At 44.4% G+C, this 20,365-nt stretch overlaps 1 protein-coding gene across 4 annotated transcripts in view; it reads left to right on the plus strand.

Moving 5' to 3' along the window:
- The window catches only part of LOC126291754 (uncharacterized protein CG43867), a 518,693-nt gene that overhangs the window by 142,327 nt on the left and 356,001 nt on the right, over window positions 1-20,365 (plus strand). For all 4 annotated transcript variants that reach the window (XM_049985431.1, XM_049985433.1, XM_049985432.1 and 1 more), the window contains exon 2: window positions 8,964-9,026. In XM_049985431.1, coding sequence (XP_049841388.1) covers window positions 8,964-9,026 — 63 coding nt within the window. The remainder of the gene's footprint in view (window positions 1-8,963; window positions 9,027-20,365) is intronic.

Genomic DNA, 20,365 nt, shown 5'->3' on the forward strand with positions numbered 1-20,365 from the left:
TCTGTCACCTTCCTTGTTTTTGTTGCTACTGGACAGCGTAATGAAAATAGTTGTTGATGGTAGGAGAAGAGGTATTCAGTGGGAAATGCAAGACAGGCTTGAAGATCTTTGCTGACGATATCTGTCTGCTCTCGCAACCATTGGGTGAGATGAAAGAGGAAGAAGAAATTCCAGAACTTAAAATAAATGTTCAGGAAACTAAGGAAATGAGGATGGGCTCTGAAAAAAACAGCAAAGCTGACAGTGTATGAAAAGGAATTGGAACACGTAGACTCCTTTGTAAATCTAAGAAGTACCGTCTGTAAAGATGGAGGGGCCGAGGAGGATGTAAAGATTCGGATACGAAAGGCAAATGGAGACTTTGTACGACTGTACCCTGTCTGGCGTAATAACAACATCTCCACACGAACCAAGCTGCGCTTGTTCAATAGCAACGTAAAGTCGGTCCTGCTGTATAGTTGCAAAACATGAGAGGTAACAAACATGACTGTAAACCAGCTGCAAGTCTTCATAAATCGGTGTCTTCGGCAAATCATAAATGTTAGGTGACCAGATGTTATATCCAATTACGAATTGTGGGAGATGAAAAACCAACGACCAATCCATTAACAAATAAATGAAAGAAAATGGAGGTAGTTTGGTCACACAATACGCAAAGAACAAGGAGCAGTTGAAAAGGCAGCACTGAATTGGAACCCACAAGGAATACGTAGACGTGACCGCCCGAAAAAGACATGGAAGTGAACGGTGGAAGAAGAAGCTCAGAAAGCGGGTAAAACATGGAGCGAAGTGAAATGTTTGGCTGCCAACAGAACCAGATGGAAGGTCTTTACTGCTCCCTTATGATCCACAAGGAACAACAGGAAATAAGCCAAGTAAGTCATATTCCTGCAAAACGAACATGCAGCTTCTCCTGGCTCTGTTATATGACCTCGATCAACCTCAAGGAGGTGTTGATAATGGCATCTTTATCGCCTTAGAGGCATTCATGTCTGACATCATTTCACCACATCCAGTCACAAAGGTATCTAACGCATACTGCATGTACTGAAAGCAAATATTATAGTGCATCCTTACAGTGGCGCTACGAGCGCCTTTCTTATGCGATTGGCGCAAAATCTGAATAGTCATCATCTTTCGGATGTAGAAACACGGCTACCAGCTTTCACTTATGTCCCACAACTCCTCCACAGTGCTGTGATAAGTTTTCCGTCAGTGTCGCTGGACGTGGAATTGCAGGTCCGGCGACGTAAATCGTTTACCACCGAGCAATTGGCATGGCTGCCTACATTTTGGGGCGTTTCCACGTGTATGCGATGAGCATGATTATCACTTTCCGCATCATTTCCATTTGCTTTGGGCCTGTGTCCCACTTCAACGCGGGCTTTATTTCTATGTATTTGGCGATGTTAGTGTCACAGGGTGGCCGTATGCCCTTCCTGTCGCCCCCCCCCCCCCCCTCCCTGCCCTGGGACAGAATTAGTGTACCCCAGCTGCCTGCATCTAGTGTAACCCCTGAAATAGTGCAAACGTTTCTTAAATGTCTGCGAGTCGTGTACTGCAGGCGAGACGGGGGTGGGGGAGGGGGGGCAGCCTGGTATTCACCTAGTGGTATGTGGAAAACCGCCTAAAAGCCAGGGTGGCCGGATGCCCTTCCTGTCGCCCCCCCCCCCCCCCCCCCCTCCCTGCCCTGGGACAGAATTAGTGTACCCCGGCTGCCTGCATCTAGTGTAACCCCTGAAATAGTGCAAACGTTTCTTAAATGTCTGCGAGTCGTGTACTGCAGGCGAGACGGGGGGGGGGGGGGGGCGGGGAAGCAGCCCGGTATTCACCTAGTGGTATGTGGAAAACCGCCTAAAAGCCACATCCATGCTCACCGGCACTCGTCGGTAACCCGTCGGGCGGATTCGATCTGATGCCGGCGCGCCTACCTGAGTCCAAGAAGCAGCACATTAGAGCCCTCGGCTAACCTGGCGGGTGTAATTATCGCATTCCGCATTTTCGTATTATTTACCATCGAACCAATCTCGGTCCGCTGAAGAGACTCAGAAACAAGAGGAATTAATTCAAAAACAATTCTACATCTACATCTACAGACATACCCCGTATGCCACTCACTGTATACTTTGCGTGGCGGAAGGTAACCTGTACTACAAATAGTAACTTCCTTCCCTGTTCCACTCGCTAACAGAGCGAGGGAGAGACGAACGTCTACATGCGTAATTTCTCTCATCTTCGTGTTTCGTACGAGAAACATACAGTGGCGGCAGTAGCTTTGTTCTGCAACCAGCTTAATAGTGTTCCTCTATAACAACATCTTCGTAATACTTGGGTGTTGACCGAACCTCGCGGTGAGAAATCTAGCAGCTCGCCTCTCAGTTGCTTCGATCTCTTCCTTTAATGCGACCTGGTGGAGATCCCAAACACTCAAGCCGTACTCAAGAATAGGTCGCACTAGTATTCTATACGCGACGTTCTTCACGTCTGAACCACGCACTCCTAAAATTCTTAGGGCCCGTTCCATTTCGTATCGCTTTGCAACTTATATCCCAAGTCAGTGATCGTCAAACGTTTTTTCCTCAAGAGCCAATACTGACTTTGTGGCTCGGCACTAGGGCTGTTGATAAACCATCGGCATATTTTCTAATTGGTCATCAGTCTACTGGCTGGTTTGATGCGGCCCGCCACGAATTCTTTTCCTGTGCTAACCTCTTCATCTCAGAGTAGCACTTGCAACCTACGTCCTCAATTATTTGCTTGACGTATTCCAATCTCTGTCTTCCTCTACAGTTTTTGCCCTCTACAACTCCCTCTAGTACCATGGAAGTCATTCCCTCATGTCTCAGCAGATGTCCTATCATCCTGTCCCTTCTCCTTATCAGTGTTTTCCACATATTCCTTTCCTCTCCGATTCTGCGTAGAACCTCCTCATTCCTTACCTTATCAGTCCACCTAATTTTCAACATTCGTCTATAGCACCACATCTCAAATGCTTCGATTCTCTTCTGTTCCGGTATTCCCACAGTCCATGCTGTACTCCAGACGTACATCCTCAGAAATTTCTTCCTCAAATTAAGGCCGGTATTTGATATCAGTAGACTTCTCTTGCCCAGAAATGCCTTTTTTTGCCACACACACACACACACACACACACACACACACACACATATTACCGGTACCGATATTTTTATTTTATACTAATTTTTCGCATTTTTCCTTAAATATTTGAAATTGTTGTTTGAAATTGTAGTTCAACATAATTTTACTTTCACTGTGTGAAGGATTCTTTCCACTTTTTCAGCTTTCATCACGCCCAGTCTTTCTCTTTGAGTGTGTGAAGCAAGTGTAGGTAGCACAAAAGAAGTCAGGTTGCACTAGGAGGAGGCGATGTGAACGAAGTAACCAGATTTCCGATGTGAAGAGACAGCAGATTAGTTGCATCCAAAAAGAAAAATTAAAGCAACTAATGTGCTATTTATTCACATCAGCATTCTTCAAAAACAGTTTGCAGAAAATTACGAACGAAAATGTAAATTACAGGAGTAGTCTTTGTAGTGGGCGGAGAAGTGTGAGAGGAAATGCTGATCAACAGAAACTGCAACGTCTAACTTCACGACGCAATTTCGACACTAAAACTGCTAGGACGCAAGCGTTTGCAGAAATGAAAACACTGGGAAGTCGGCATGGAGTGTTTCAGGCAAATCCGATGTGACGAAACCGAGTGACGGACCCATAGGACATATTTTACTGTGACATGCGTTTACCATTGTTAGCAAAGTGGTCATCGCCAAGCGTGAACGTGCATCGTTTTCCTTTCAATTCTTGCTCTAAGAGGGACAGACAAAGTGATGTACAGAATATCTAATAATAAATCAGTACTTAAATATACAACTCCAAACCCGGCAGTATACTTACAATGTGCAGCCGATGGTTTTATTGACCGGTGCGTCGAAATTTTCTTGGTCAACATATCGATACTTTTCTTCGATTATCGAGGGCCTATAACGTTACGTTTTAAAATATGGACATATCGGATTCCCGGATTTTTTAAAAATATAAACAGTCGTACTCGGCAACTCGGGCCAAATTTGCGCTAATGTCGTTATTGACTGGTGGCCAGCGTAAGTTATTAATATGTTATGAGCTCTCAGTGGATGAGGTACGTATACTAAGAGCGCAATAAACTGGCCTCCAGTCACGAAGACCGATCGTTGAAAGTCGACACCATTCGGAGAACTTCGTGTCAACTGTTCACCCTCTCATATTGCTGCCACTCTTAGCGCCCCCAGGATGGTGATATCGTATTTGCCTGACGAATTGTTTTTGTGTTACAACTGCTTAAGCTTCCACGGTGACTCAGTTAACGTAGAGGGTTTTTGAGTGTAAAAATAATTTAAAAAGAAATGAATCTGCTGTTGCCTTCTGCTTCGTGCATTGTTTGCTGTGATTGGCGGTCATCGACGAATGAGGCGTAGGCTCTTTTCCCAATATGTATTGCACTATCTGTGTCTATAATTTAGTCATGATTGTGGAGCGGTTACTTCTACATATATTTAACTGTTCCCCTAATGAGTTTTGTTTCAGTTTTAACCATTTACGTAGATCACTCTGTAACTCTATATTATTCATGAAATTGCAGTGAAATCCAGACTTTTGGCTGTTTACAGACGATGATAAATATCAACGGGGATGATTGAAAATGTGTGCCCTGGCGTTGACTAGAAACCCGGGATCTACTGCTTACAGGAAGACGCTCTATCCGTCTGAGCCACCTTTTTTTTAAAAAAAATATTTTACACCAGTGAGCTCTGTGTCTTTTGTCATTTCTTAAGCGGGAGAGGATGGTTTTTTCAGTGTATCAAGGCAAGCCTAGACGAGTTCGCCACCGACGACACAGAGGATAGTGCGACTGCAGGGATTTATCTCTGGCACGCCTCCCGTGAGACCCACACTTCCAACTTACTATCCACACACTACACTTGTAGTGCCGCTGCCGACTACGCTTATTACTCGCGGCAGTCAATCTACCGGACATGCCCGAAAGAACACACACCATCTTCATATAGATAAGGCTTACCGGCCAATGATCTTCTTCAGTGCGGATGCACTCACATTGCCCGAACTCTACAGGAATCGGTAGATTGGCTGCCGCGAGTTATGAGTACGGTAGGCAGTGGCAACGCAAATGTAGTGTGTGGACAGGAAGTTGGGAATGTGCGTGTCACGGGGAACGTGCCAGAGATAAGTCCCTGCAGTCGCACTATCGTGTGTTCCTTGGGGGCTCAGACGGATAGAGCATCTGCCAGGTAAGCAGGAGGTCCTGGGTTCGAGTCCCGGTCGGGGCACACATTTTCAACTTTCCCTGAGGCATCAACACCTGTAAGCAGCTAAAAGTCTGGGTTTCATTGTTATTTCATTCTTCGAGAGCTGCAAGGTCACCATGTCCGAAACAACAGACACCATCTTCACATCCATATTATTCATGTTATACGGCAGGAATGGAAGTGAAACATGGACCATAAATAGTTTAGACAAGAAGAGAATAGAAGCTTTCGAAATGTGGTTCTACAGAAGAATGCTGAAGATTAGATGGGTAGATCACATAACTAATGAGGAGGTACTGAATAGAATTGGGGAGAAGAGGAGTTTGTGGCACAACTTGACTAGAAGAAGGGATCGGTTGGTAGGACATGTTCTGAGGCATCAAGGGATCACCAATTTAGTACTGGAGGGCAGCGTGGAGGGTAAAAATCGTAGAGGGAGACCAAGAGATGAATACACCAAGCAGATTCAGAAGGATGTAGGTTGCAGTAGGTACTGGGAGATTAAGAAGCTTGCGCAGGATAGGGTAGCATGGAGAGCTGCATCAAACCAGTCTCAGGACTGAAGACCACAACAGCTACAACATACGGCAGGACGGTTAAGTTCGCTTTGACAACCTACCTGTGTATTGCATGTAGTTGCATCACCTATCCCTAGTATTAAATTATAACTACGGGACGGTTATTTGCCTCCATTAAACCGTTCCCCTATCTTTTTTTTCATCCTCCCATGTCCAATATCGATGGAGCGGGGGATGGGGGCGGCGTTGGCTGTCAACAATGCAGGCACCACGCACTTCAGCCAATTGACAATAAAAAATTTAATTAGACGGAAAAACAAGAAACAGAGCCGAGATCTTTTCATTGAATCTAAATCTTTTTTAAGATAGAAAAGGAAATAGAAACTATATATATATATATATATATATATATATATATATATATATATATATATATATATATATATATCTTCGTAGACTCGTAGTTGAAAACAGTGATAATAAAACGTAAAATGAGACACAATAAGTTCACATTTAAAACATGTTGGCGAAACACTGATATTTGAAAGAAGCACTTTCCTGTCACTAGTAACTGGAAGGACGTGTCATGGGGTAGGGAGTCAGTTGGTGAAGGGGAAAAGGTTGGCCAGCGAGGAGCATAAAAATGTGGGTGGTGGAATAGTGGAGGAATGGTGCATAGCAACGATGGAGTGCTATACTGTACCAATCGCCAGTCAGTAATAAAAATTCACGCTGCCATGAACAACCTTGTTTTCGCTCGTAAACGAAATTAGCGGACAATATACAGGGTTATTCTAAATGATGGACCGATTTTCAAACCTTCATATTTATTCAAGTACAAATCCAAAATGGACAAGCTTTATACTAATCAAAAAGGGAGTTTGAAAGCTTTTTTCATTATGTTTTATGTCAATGTTATAAGTGTTCAATGTGGCCACTGTTGCCTGCATGACAATCATCGACATGGAAGCCAAACTCGTCCCACACACGCAAAAGCGTATATGCTGTTGCTGAGTGCACGGCAGCAGGGATCCTGTTCCACATATCGTTCAGAGTGGTTGGTAGAGACGCGGCGTAAACAGCTTCCTTTACATAACCCCATAAGAAACAGTCGCAGGGTGTGAGGTCAGGAGATCTCGGTGGCCATATGTGCAGAGCCAAGTCCTCAAGTCCCCTGTGACCCATCCAGTGCTGAGGAATGAAGTCATCGCAAAAGCCCCATACATCACAGTGCCAATGGGACGGAGCAATTGCGGCTACTGAGCGCTGGGTGGGTTCACTGTGACGTCTTCGGCGCGGCTTGCTACTGCACGTACACCTCGTGATCCCTACCATAGTTGCAGACCTGCCACACTGAACACTGGCGAATTCGTCGCCTCGGCCTGTTGTGTTGCCATGTGACGCTGTCAGTAGACTCCACTGCAAATAGCTGACTGTCAAACATGGCCTTACAGATACCTGTGCCACCGATATCGTGGCCTGTATCGTGCAAAACAATCTGAACCTTCTCACATTGTTATCACATTCCATTGATGGCATCCTGTGATGCACGAATTTTTCCCACGTGCATGGAGTCTACCAGTAAATGTTTAACTGTAAAATTGTTTACCTATTAGAGCAAACGTAAACGTTGTGAGGTTAGTGCTCTAGGCATTTCCTTTTGCAGCACATAACGAACATAATCGCACTATCCTGGCATCACATTCTATTTGCTGCCATTAGCAGTGTGACTATAGCTCAATTAAAATTGCTTGATAGCTGACACTTCACCCGTTGGAACTGGTTTCCTACAATCAGAACGCTTGTCATCACGTCCGAACCGTTTGCGCCGTTACCAATCTGCCACAAAAATTGGCCAGTTCACTTCGAATTTGTTGTCCGGCATTCATTCTTGAAGTGTCTGGATCCTCGAGTGATGGGTCTGGCATTTTTATTAAGTATTTCATCACAGATGATAACCACACCAAAACCAATGGGCATGGGGGCATGTGCGCGCGCGCGCACACACACACACACACACACACACAGTCATACACACTTGCCATACACATCACTAACGAGACACTACTGCGTACTTCCGCTCAAGACAGGATTCAGCGTCACATATACAGTTATCATAATCACAGAGATTGGCTTACATTAGATAAGCTTCGCACCACCTTGTGTGAGGACGAATTTTTGAAGGCTACAGCTCATTGTTGCGATGTGGTCATCAGAGTCAAATATAACCACTTAATAGAGGATAGTGGCATAATGCAATGGTTAGCATACAAACCTGGTGTGTAGAAGCTGGTAGATTCGAATCTCGTTAGATGTAGCTAAATCATTTTTGTTTCTAAATGTATTATTTTTGTGAGTTTTATTGATTTAAATGTATTTTCTTGTAATGTATAATTCCTCGTCACTTCAGTTTCAACATTGTGCTTACTTTTGTGCTTACTTTTGTATTTCCTCTTACTTTCTTTCCTATCATTCTTTATTCGTTTCGAATCAGCCTGTGTTCTGTATAATTTGCAACCAAGTGCCATCGGTTTTTAAATTGGGAACTTGTCTAGCCAGTGAGAGGACAGTTTCAGGTAACCAGTGATAGCTAGAAATATTACAGTCCGCTTCTAGCTCTGAAACTGAATTTTTTTTTCTGTCTTGAGTTTGCTTGTAGAGGTTATCTTTAATCACCATGAACAAAGTGATTGTGATTTTAGTCCTGCTGCAGGCTGTTTACCGCCATTTTCTTGGATACATCCCACATCACAAGGTGTGGTTGGTGTAGGATATGAGTTAACATTCATGGCTACGCAACACTTCGCATACAGCAGTTCGGTCATTCGTCAGTTAAAATCAACTATCGACAGAGAATCTCCATTGACGTTATATCTAGCAGTGGCCACTTCCAACGCTGCTCCGCGTTACACATTAATAGCATTTGTGAAGTAGGTCGCCATGTTTGTGTGTATAACTGAGCAGCAGCTGGGAGCTGACGTGGCAACGCTGTAGCCAGCAGCTGACATGCCAACGCTGTAGCGGCAGGTGACTGAAGTCAGCTATCAAGTAATTTTAATCGGACTGCAGTTAGCAGGGTAGCTTACCAGTGCTGACCTGTCGGTGTTTTGGTGTGTTCCAGCTGTCCGAGCTGGAGCAGCGCGTGCTGGAGGCGGAGGCTCGCGCCGAGGAAGCCGAGGACAAGGTGAGTAGCTGACAACTGTGCACTTCCACTTCCTCACACCATAGGCTCACTCTGGTGATGTGACAGTTTCAAGTACTAATTCTATCGTAGCTTCACATAGTGACCTTTTTACATCTATACAAATGTAAGCCTCTCATTGTGTAACCACTGTCATAGTAGACTCGACAGAAAACAACGTTCCACACTCCTCAACGATTTAAAGTGCCCTTACTGCCACTTTTTCATAACTGTAAACATAAAAACTCGTAATGTATTGCATGGAACATTCCTCCACATCGATTGATTCAATGCTATGCAGTGCATAGAGAGTCACCACTGCCGAGCTGGCGTATCTATCAGGATGAGCCAGAAAAACGGTACCTAACTTTTATTTACTGGGTGTTTCACATTTCATGTTAACACTTCTAGAACACACTTGGTAGATCACGTTTTACGTGGGAACCCATGTCCAGAGACATCCAACGATGCTACAGAGTGTCAGAGTTATAGGCGCCAGCTCCTGTAAATAATTGTATATACAGGGTGACTCCGTGATGATGTTAAGACTTTCTAGGGTGATGGAGAAGTAGGGTCCTTGCAACTGAAACGAACGAGTCGAGAGTCATAAGCAAACATCATCTTCATACCTCTGACAGTGTTGTTTCTAGGATTGTAGGGTAGGCAACTTTCACATATGGCAGTATGGACCAAGAAAAAAAATTCTTTGTACCTATGGGCTCTACCACAGGTATGCATTTTAGAGCCCATGTGTCACAATTTTTCTTTGTTTTGGTCCATACTAACACCTCTGGAAGTTGCATACACTACTAGCTTTACCTATAACAGAACGGGTACATGTATCCCATTCTTAGAGGTATCAGAATGGTTTTCGTTTATAACTTTTGACTCGTTCATTTCAGCTCTGGGGACACTACCTCAAATTAAAACATTTATCCTTCTCCCTCATCCCAGAAAGTTTTCTACAACATCACGGAATCACACTCTATATACATACATTTACAGGCGCTGGTACCTGTAACTTTGACGCTCTGTAGCATCGTTGGATAACGTTTCCGGACATGGGTTCCTGTGTAAAACTTGACCTACTAAGTCCCCTCTACAGCCTATAGAAGTGTGTAACATGAATTGCTAAACACCCTGTGTGTATTTTGTCAGTAGGTTTGACATTATCATGAAATACATATTTTACCTCGCATGCACAGATTTGTTCAGGCTTGCATCATTTCGTATAGAAATCCATTCTACAAAAATGAAATTAAAATTTCAAATGTGATATAGAGCAGTATATGTGTAGGAAACAAATATCCAGAATGTCTCTAATTACGTATGTGTTTTCATATGATAGCTTACAACTTCGTTAAGCTTATGAAAGTTAGGTTTCAATGTTTCAAATGTACTTTTCAAGTTTTGATAGGAGTAACACATTGAAATGTCAAGCCACCAAAATCAGCTGATCATTGGATAACAATGACAGTGAATGTACATACAACAACCAAGGTGCAAGATGGAATTCTCTTTTAATTGATTTCTGGCTGTAGCACGCAAAATAAGAAACTTACCAAACTCTAGAAATTTAAAAATGAATATAGGTCAGAATTTATGGATGTGTGTGTGGGTGGGTGTATGTGTGTGTGGGGGTGGGGGGGTGAGGTGAGGGTGTGTGTGTGGGGGGGGGGGGGGGTGGCTGTGTGGGCCGGTGTGTGTGTCGGTGTGTGGGTGACTATGTGGGTGGGTGGACATATCATTGTGTGTGTGCTCCAGGATAGCTTTGTTTCCAAAACCACCAATAAGTGTGAAATGTTAATGAAACACAAATCAGCCAACAACCTTTTGATATGACACAAATATACCACCCGTTTTCGATCTATTCTTCCCACACGCATGTATGGGTGCTGAGCATACCTTTCCTTCATGTGTTTCTCCAGGCAAGCCTTCACATACACGCCTTTCCCAGTGCTTGTGCTTCAGTTTCTAGTAGGACAGACGCTGCTCAGACTACCAACCACAGTGCTACACATATTCGTTGTTCGTGACCACCTTCAGATCACTCCTTTCCCACCCCCACTCCACCACCACCACCATACTACTAGCTGTGAAACGCTGCCAGTACTGTCGCTGATTGGACTAGCTCAACTAACACTACACACTCGACCCTATTATTGTTTATTTCTATCATTCCCCCTCTGTCACTATGTCTAGCTGTGCTAGGGGTACCTTACCCCCTCCTCCCTTCCACTCTCCACCGGATCTGTAGGACTTTTTCCACGCGTTAATATACATTGCAAATTTTGTTAGGTTTCTCCAGCCCTTTCAGAATTATGCTGGAACACACACGAACTCCACCTCCACACAGTGAATCACCTAAAACTTCCACTGCATGTATTGCAGAAATGGAAGTTCCGTTGATGTGCGGTTTTCACAGACTGGATTGGTAGTCATGGGCTTGTAATCTTTGCCAGTCAAAGCTTTTAATAATTTCCTGTGCAAACATACACTTTTCAAATGGATCAATGCGTTCTGATGTTAACCACTAAAAGTAGGGTAAGTTAGGATGTCAGTGGCGTTTGTTGCGGGATTATAGAGGAAGTGGTTTAGGACATACCTTATTTTGAAAAATTCCCACACCAGCTTATACAATACCTGTGGTAACACACAGTAAATTACAACACAAGTGCATACATGTGGATGCTGACCTAGCATTTCAGCACAGATGTCTGAGTAGGCCATAGTAATACATCGTTGCTAACATGAGCTATAGTTGGTATGCCCATGAAGAAAGATTCCTTCAGAAAAAAGTCTACAGGTGTCAAATCCAGGGAACAGGCCAGCCAAGTTACAGGTCCCCTGCATCCAACTGAACAATTTAGAAAAAAATTCATGAAGACATGCTGTAGTACATCGTGCACTTGGGGCTGGCAAGTCATGTTGGTAGCACAGGCTCTTCCTAGTCTGCAATGAAACGTCTACTAGCATCCATGGAAGATGGTCTATTAGGAGGCTGCAATACTTATGCATGTTCAGTGCTCTATGAAAAATGGCCCTAAGAGCTGATGGTTCACTATCACGCACCACACATTTACACTCCATAGACGCTGATTTTTCACCTGATGAAGCCAATGGGGCTTGTAAACAGTCCAACAATGCATGTTTGGCGGATTACCTATAGATGATTGATAAACATGTCTTCATCACTAAACAAGCTACATGAAATATCTGGAGTATCCCATCTTAATGCCCATCTACAGACGTGAACATGATTCTCATAATCGTTTCCATGCAGCTCTTGATGGAAGAGATATATGACAGGGATGGAACCCATGTCAATGGAGTAAGCGTAGGACACATACCTGACTCACGCCACTTCCTCGTGCGATTACACGGGAGCTAGCATACAGACCACGTGCAATAGCAGCAAGAACTTTTATTTCCCCTTTATCTGCCATCACTTCTTTACTTCTGTTACATTGTCTATGTGTTACACTACCACATTTATGTAACTAGTTGAAGGGGTTGCCAAGATGGTTGACATGTATTGGAATAGCTTGCTGCAGACACCATACAAGAATGAACTGCATTCTTCCAACATTCTCCATGCACCATGAGCTTATCGGCTTTCTCTGCGTGGGTAAATCGCATCGTCCACTAACTGAACTGTCACACACTTACTGACTATCAGGTTGCAGTAGATTGAAGAAACACAAAAGCACGTTGTAAGCAAAGACAACAGCATCATATCTAGCAAGTACGCAAGTTGAGTGGCACAAACAAATATCGTGCGGAAACTTTTCAAAATAAGTTATCTCATAAAAGACTCGCACTAAATCCTGCATTAAACATCACTGACATTCTAATTTACGCTACTTTTAGTCTGTTAATGTCAACAAGCAGTTTCAATTTTTACAATCTATGTTTGCACAAAAAATACACTTTTTAAGTATTATTACAATGTGTTGATTGGCTATCAATACGAGCCCCCGCGTACCAATCCATTCTGTGAAAACCGCACATCAATAGCACTTAGCATCTCTGCAATATCTACAGTGCAAGTTTTAGGTGATTCACTCTGTGTGTTTATTTGGTTACGAATCCTTAGGATTTTTAAGAAGAGATCACGTGATGGTTAATGTACCAAAATGGCAAGTTGTTAATAAAACAGTACGTTTGGACTTTTGTTTTAGTTACTTTGCGGTGTCAGTCATTTGGTTCCAGTTGCCAAAATATCACAGTCACTTTATTGGGATGGAGACAAATCAAAGTATCATGATGAGTATATCGCAGAAAAGTAAGTCTGCGTGACAGCGAGGAGTGACAGCTGGTTCACTTTGTTTCTGGTATGTAGGCTGAAATCAGGTTTCGCAGGATAGAGAGGATCAGCTTATGGTTGTGGACGCGGTCGTAATCAGTTACTGTCAGTTGCACAAAACACACAAACTTTTATTTTCCCAAGAACCATTTAATAACACATTGCCTTCAAAGGATCAAATTAAAACAATATGGCTGAAGCCCTAGTTAAGAAAACTTGAGATACCTCCTGGGCTGAAGATCCAAAACCACACTAAAAGCAAGAACGGCTGATGGCCTGAACACAAGTTATAAAAAATTGCTTTAAAAATACACGCTGAAGGCCACACTAAAAAAAAAATATTTCACGTAAATGCTCGGCTGAAGGTCACACTCAAGACATTGAACAACTCGGGGCTTAGGGCCTGGATAACAAGAATTTCAGATAGAGCAAACGTTTTTTAAAAAATTCGTTTTAAACAAATGAATCTTCAAATTTTAATTTTAGATGGCTGAAGGCCTTATCTTAAAAATGTTTCACGTAAAAGCTCAGATGAAGGCCACACACTGGACATTGAAGAACTCAGGGCTTAAGGCCTGGATAATAAGAACAAGAAACATTCAAAATTAAGTTTTTAAACAAATCAATCTTCAAATTTTAATGTAAGTCAGCTGAAGGCATCATTTTAAAATTAAAACAAAGAAACTTAATACACGGCTGAAGGCCTCACACAGTCCTTCAGACTAAAATGAAAATCACAATCCAAAACCAACAGAACAGTGGTGCTCAGCCTGAGGGAGTAGCTCTAACGTAAGGTGAGGTGAGACAGGGAGCCAAAAGTAAGGTTAAACAATTGGATGGCAACCCAAGCAACAACCTCATCAATTCCCTTCTGCACAACCAACGGCATGACAATGGAAAGTATCAGTCGAGGACGAAGATACCAGCAGGACTACGTCTTCAAAATTGGCGTCTAAAAACAGCCAATGCACAATAACCACTCTAAGAAAAAAAATATAAACAAACAACAAAAGGCTGTCGAACACTACGCTGTGCCAGATAGCATCAACATGGCGAGGAAAAACTCACTGCCAGAAAACTACGCTAACAACCAAGGCGGGTGACTGGGGCGTTAACGGCCACGAGGCAGAAAATACTGCTCGTGCACTTCACTCATAAGTAACAATCAATTTAATAATTAAAGACCATACGGGAAGACAACTGCAAAATTTCGCCGACTCCAACACACCATATGTTGCTGCTAGCAACAACCGGCGATGAACGAAGAGATGTCACAGCAATTGAGGCTTCATAACAGGTTGACTGATCACTGAACTTCAGCGTGCAGGTTCGGTGGGCGACGAACTTCGTAGCTCTCGCAGCTAGCAGCTCACAATCCGACCGCGCGTGCACGCCGCCAGTGGTCCCGACATGACGTCGCCCTGTGGAGACATCCTCGCTGCTCCGTCCCAAACTGACTGACTGCCAACACACCACCGCACGGAAATACCGCGGTCACACCTAAGATGGTACAGCAGTACTAGTATCGATAAGCACTGCTGCTGCCACTGACGGAGGCAAGTCAGCAACTCGTTATGGTAGTAACTCAGGGAGAAATAAGACGCCACTCGATTGTTACAAAATGCCAAGGAACAAACGGCATCAACGCGAGCCGGCCACAGCCCACAGGCATCTGTCTTACCTTGGAAGGAGGCAGCCCAAGCTGTTTGGAGTGTCATCTCCCATACATGGCATGGGCAGGTTAACTGGTGGAGAGTTGCCCAATATGCACATTATGTGTGTGGGTCCACTGAATGCAATGGAAGAGCGGTTCCCGCAGTCATGGCAACCACGTCACACTACTTTTGTGCCTGTCTAGAGTTGTTATATAACTCTGCATTTCATATTATATGAACTCATTGTTGGATGTTACAGATTTGCCACAGTTGTGAAGGTATTTTCAAACACACACACACACACTCAATGGTAATTGAGGTAAGAAACTATTGTATATCACGTTCAAACACCTTAAGCCGTAGGCACACGGGACAGGCAGTTAATGTTGACATGCACACATATGGGATATCCAACATCATGAGAGAAAGTTGCGCTGGCACAGGTCACGAGCTGGTTAACGTGATTTTGCGCTCTCAGCGCTCTCTATAGACAGTTGTCTGCCTTATTTAGCTCGCAAATCATACAGTTTGCCCACAAAAATAGACCCGTGTAGAATTCCTACATTAGCCCTGTTAAAATGCACGTTTTCTTCCTGAACCATATGCTAGCTATGTTGCTCTGCTGCTGTGTTCGTAAATAAAAAGTTCAGTATTTATGAATATGTAATAAGACAAAAACGAAAGATACATGTCCACTCAGGAAGCACATCAGCTTATGAAAGAATCGAATAACTCACTTCTGATAGAGTGCGCACTTGTATTTACAAACAAAAATATTACAGAAATTATTTCTACTAATTTCATATGAAACTCCCACAACCCTTTAGAAAATGCGAAGTTGGAAAAAATTGAATATATCAGGAAGCTCTTGGTTTTGAATCTTTGTGCCTCAACCACCTACGCTATGGCGAAACTCTGCTTCCAACAGCTGCTTATTTTATGTTATAGTGCTCTAAAGGATATAATCGCCGAAGTGTTACTGACATTTAACTATAGCAAATCTGAAAAAGAATGACATGTTTTCATGGATCTTCAGTGGGTCACTGCCTTAAAATAGCTTACTCTCATAACAGTTCACTTATAACAGAAAATAGCTCAATCTGAAAATCACATTTTAATACAACAAATTCTACCAATAATGATTCGTTCTTAAGACGTTCAATGTGCTGGTATTTAGAATGAGTATTTGTTCATAGGGTGGCACGTATAATGTAAAACTCACCAAATATGGGCTACTACCGAACACGACAAATACAGTATGGAGCCCTGCTTTCTGCTTGTGAGGCAGGGAGCGTTCTCGCTTCCTACTGGTTCTACTTTACGAGACACATATCCGAAATATCGCAGAACTTATATTTCACGGGACGAAATGGCTCCTCAGTATGAAACGGCTGGAAGTGACGTCACAAAACTCGTAGAGGTTTATGTTGTTAAGTTCACCATATCTCACTACTGCAGGCATACACAAGTCTTCAGTGACCAAATTCAGCATCTGGATGTTCGTTTCCTCCATGCCTATAAAACATATTATCGCACTATCGGCAGCTACGCCTTAAACGATAATGAGTTCCAAAAGAAATCCGTTGGAATTCGATTACTCGATAAATAGTACAATTCTCAAGGCTGTCAATTCAACTAAGTACCTGGGTGTTAAAATTACGAACAACTTCAGTTGGAAGGACCACATAGATAATATTGTCGGGAAGGCGAGCCAAAGGTTGAGTTTCATTGGCAGGACACTTAGAAGATGCAACAAGTCCACTAAAGAGACAGCTTACACTACACTCGTTCGTCCTCTGTTAGAATATTGCTGAGCGGTGTGGGATCCTTACCAGGTGGGATTGACGGAGGACATCGAAAGGGTGCAAAAAAGGGCAGCTCGGTTTGTATTATCACGTTATAGGGGAGAGAGTGTGGCAGATATGATACACGAGTTGGGATGGAAGTCATTAAAGCATAGACGTTTTTCGTCGCGGCGAGACCTTTTTACGAAATTTCAGTCACCAACTTTCTCTTCCGAATTCGAAAATATTTTGTTGAGCCCAACCTACATAGGTAGGAATGATCATCAAAATAAAATAAGAGAAATCAGAGCTCGAACAGAAAGGTTTAGGTGTTTTTCCCGCTCGCTGTTCGGGAGTGGAATAGTAGAGAGATAGTATGATTGTGGTTCGATGAACCGTGTGCCAAGCACTTAAATGTGAATTGCAGAGTAGTCATGTAGAACTATTTACATGTAGATGTAGATGGTTTCACCATAAGTTCCAGAATAGACTGCTTCACATTCGGTTGGATAGCATCACATTCCATCAGTTGTCGTCACCCCTTTACACCAGTAGGATTTTATATGGATTCCTTAAGAGCAGATATCTATCTCCACCACCCTCACCTACCTTGGCCTCACCAATGACGTCAGCTCACTTGGATCCCCCATCTCCGCTCTATCCAATCCAAACCCAACAGCTGCTCTCTGGCCAGACATGCGGGCTGAACACCTCTACTATCCTCCACACCTACAAATCCTTAATCTGTCCCATCCTGCCTGGATATCCGCCCTCCCCCCAAATTCTATAAGTCCCTCCACATCCTCGAGTGCCATGCACTCTGCCTCGCCTTCCATATACGCCTCCTGCCCCCACGCGGTTCCTCTATGACCTGATTCCTGTCCCCCACCTGCTCCTATTCGTCGAACATATCAGCATACTCTACACCTCCCGCCGCCTTGATCCCCCTCACCCCCTGGTTGCTCCTCTCCTCTCTAACCCCCACCCTTTGCTGTGCCTTCACCATTATGTCCCCCCTACACTCCATATCTACACCCTTCCTCTCCTTTCCGAAGGTGGCTTGCATCGACTCATCCTCCCGAATGATGCCCCCTCGCCCTCCATTTATCCCTCCTATCAACTCTGATCCTCACCTCCCCCTCCCTTCCTCTGTCCTTTCCCTGGGCTCCCTCTCCCATCCTGTTTTTCCCCACCTATCCTCTCTCTGCTTCCCTTCTCACTCCCAAGTCCTTTTGATTCCCCTCCTCTGCCTTTCCCCACTCCCTCTCGCATCTGCCCTGCCCCGCCCCACCTCCCACGTCCTCTCCCTCCGTCAGTTCCCGCTCCTCCTCCCGCCGTTTTTTTTTTTCCACATCTGTCCAGGCCCCGCCATCTGCCCTTGGCTGTGGTGTGTCATCTTCACTCCAACGTTTTAGCGCAGTGTTTCAACACTGTGTGTCTTTTCCGAAGTGTTGCGAACTGAAATCATACTGTCACTGGCTGTTATTTTTATATCTCTTGCGAACAGAAACCAGACTGTCGCCATGTTTTTTTAATTGTCTGTCTACTGTTTTACCTGTCTGCTTCCTGTTTATTTTATTAGCATCGCCAGCCCTTTGTTTTATGTTTTCACTTGTCTACCCCTCCCCCCTCTCCACTTCTCCCTCCCTGCGCCTGATTGGTTCAAATGGCTCTGATCACTATGGGACTTAACATCTGAGGTCATCAGTCCCCTAGAATGTAGAACTACTTAAACCTAGCTAACCTAAGAACATCACAAACATCCATACGCGAGACATGATTCGAACCTGCGACCATAGCCGTCGCGCGGTTCCAGACTGAAGTGCCTAGAACCGCTCAGCCACCAAGGCCGGCCCTGCGCCTGAGAAATTTTGTGTTTGCTCATCGTCATCAGTGTGCTATGTCACTTTTGTGTTTCGTGCTGTTCTCCTGTGCGTCCAGAGCTGTGATTTTGTGTGCTGGACTTTTATGTTGTGTTACAATCAGTGTTCTTTTAATTGTCCCAATGTGAGTTTTTTTTGTGCTGAATACTTTTTTAAGGTTTTTATCACCATTTTACAGTGGCCCCCTTTTCGCCTGTTCTCTTCCATTTGTTCCCCCTTTTTATATTTATGTACGCCATATTTTCTCCTTCTATTGCATATGTCTGTCCGCTGAAGAGCAGCGCATATGCTGTTGCCAGCCGTCCCCAGATGAGGCATTGAAGTACTGTAAAGGAATAAACAAAGAGGATATGTAGCTGAACTTCTATCTTGATGGTGCGAACGGATGTGATCACTGTGGCGCCCCACATTTTGTGAAGTGTAATACATATATCCCACAGAAGGGTAATCGCTGCGTCTCCCTGACACTCATTTTCCTTCAGCTTCCTGATGCACATGGTGAGCCATTAGCAGCTAATATTTATCCTGTCATAATCGTCAACACGAGCCTCTCAAATGAGACCCACTAGAGATTGAACTTGCGACCTAGCACTCAAGGGGTTCCTTGTGAGTCAAAGCTGACGACAGGCCATACATAAGTAATGCACGGGTATCGAGCAGGCGAAGACGAGGCGGTAAGAGGCGTGTTATCAGATAAACCGATCGCGCGGGCGGGAGGGTCGATACGTAGCGTGGTAGCCGTGCGCGTCTCTTGCTGGAGGATCGGACGAGCAGCGCGGAGCTGGCGGCGTCTGGCGGTCTGAGGTGACAACTAGGAGGCAGCACGCTAGCGAGGAAACGTGCCGGGGCTAGGGAGACACTACACTGCAGCACGCTGACCACTGCTGCCATCTCGTTGCGGTTCAACGTAGGTACAGTATACTGAGGTGACAGAAGTCATGGGATAACGATATACGCATATACAGATGGCAGTAGTATCGCGGATACAGGGTATAAAAGGGCGGAACTGCCATTTGTACTCAGGTTATTCATGTGAGAATGTTTCCGACGTTATTATGGCCGCACAACGCAAATTAACAGAATTTGAACGCTGGATGTTAGTTGGAGCTAGATGCATGGGACATTCCATTTCGAAAATCGTTAGGCAGGCAATCATTGTAGGCCACGCCACCCCCTCCTTCCGCCTCCTAGATTTCTACCTTACCATCTATGGCCACCCCATTGCCCTCAGTGCCACCCTCAAGTACCTTGGCATCACCCTCGACCTCCGCCTTTCCTGGAGCCCCCATCTCCTCACAGTCCAAGTGAAGGCACATAACCATCTCAGTCTCCTTAAACTCCTCTTTGGTCAAACATGGGGATTAAACCCTTCCACTGTCGTATATACCTGTAAGCCCCTGATCTGCCCCCTCCTACGTTATGCCCACCCCGCTTGTATCTCTGCCCCCCACCCCACCTACTACAAATCCCTCCAAATCCCTCCAAATCCTTGAGTGTCCTGCACTCCACCTCTCTTATCGCATCCACCTCCAGCCCCCCATGTGGATCCTTTATGATCTGATTCCCTTCCCCCATCTCCTCCTGTTCCTAGAACAAATACAGATCCTATACATCTCCCACAAACTGGATCTCTCCCATCCTTTGGTTTCCTCCATCCTCTCCCACCCTAGCCCTCTGCTGCGCCTGTACCACAATGTCCCACCTGGTCTCCATT

Source organism: Schistocerca gregaria, chromosome 9 (assembly GCF_023897955.1).
Source record: "Schistocerca gregaria isolate iqSchGreg1 chromosome 9, iqSchGreg1.2, whole genome shotgun sequence".
NCBI lineage: Eukaryota > Metazoa > Arthropoda > Insecta > Orthoptera > Acrididae > Schistocerca > Schistocerca gregaria.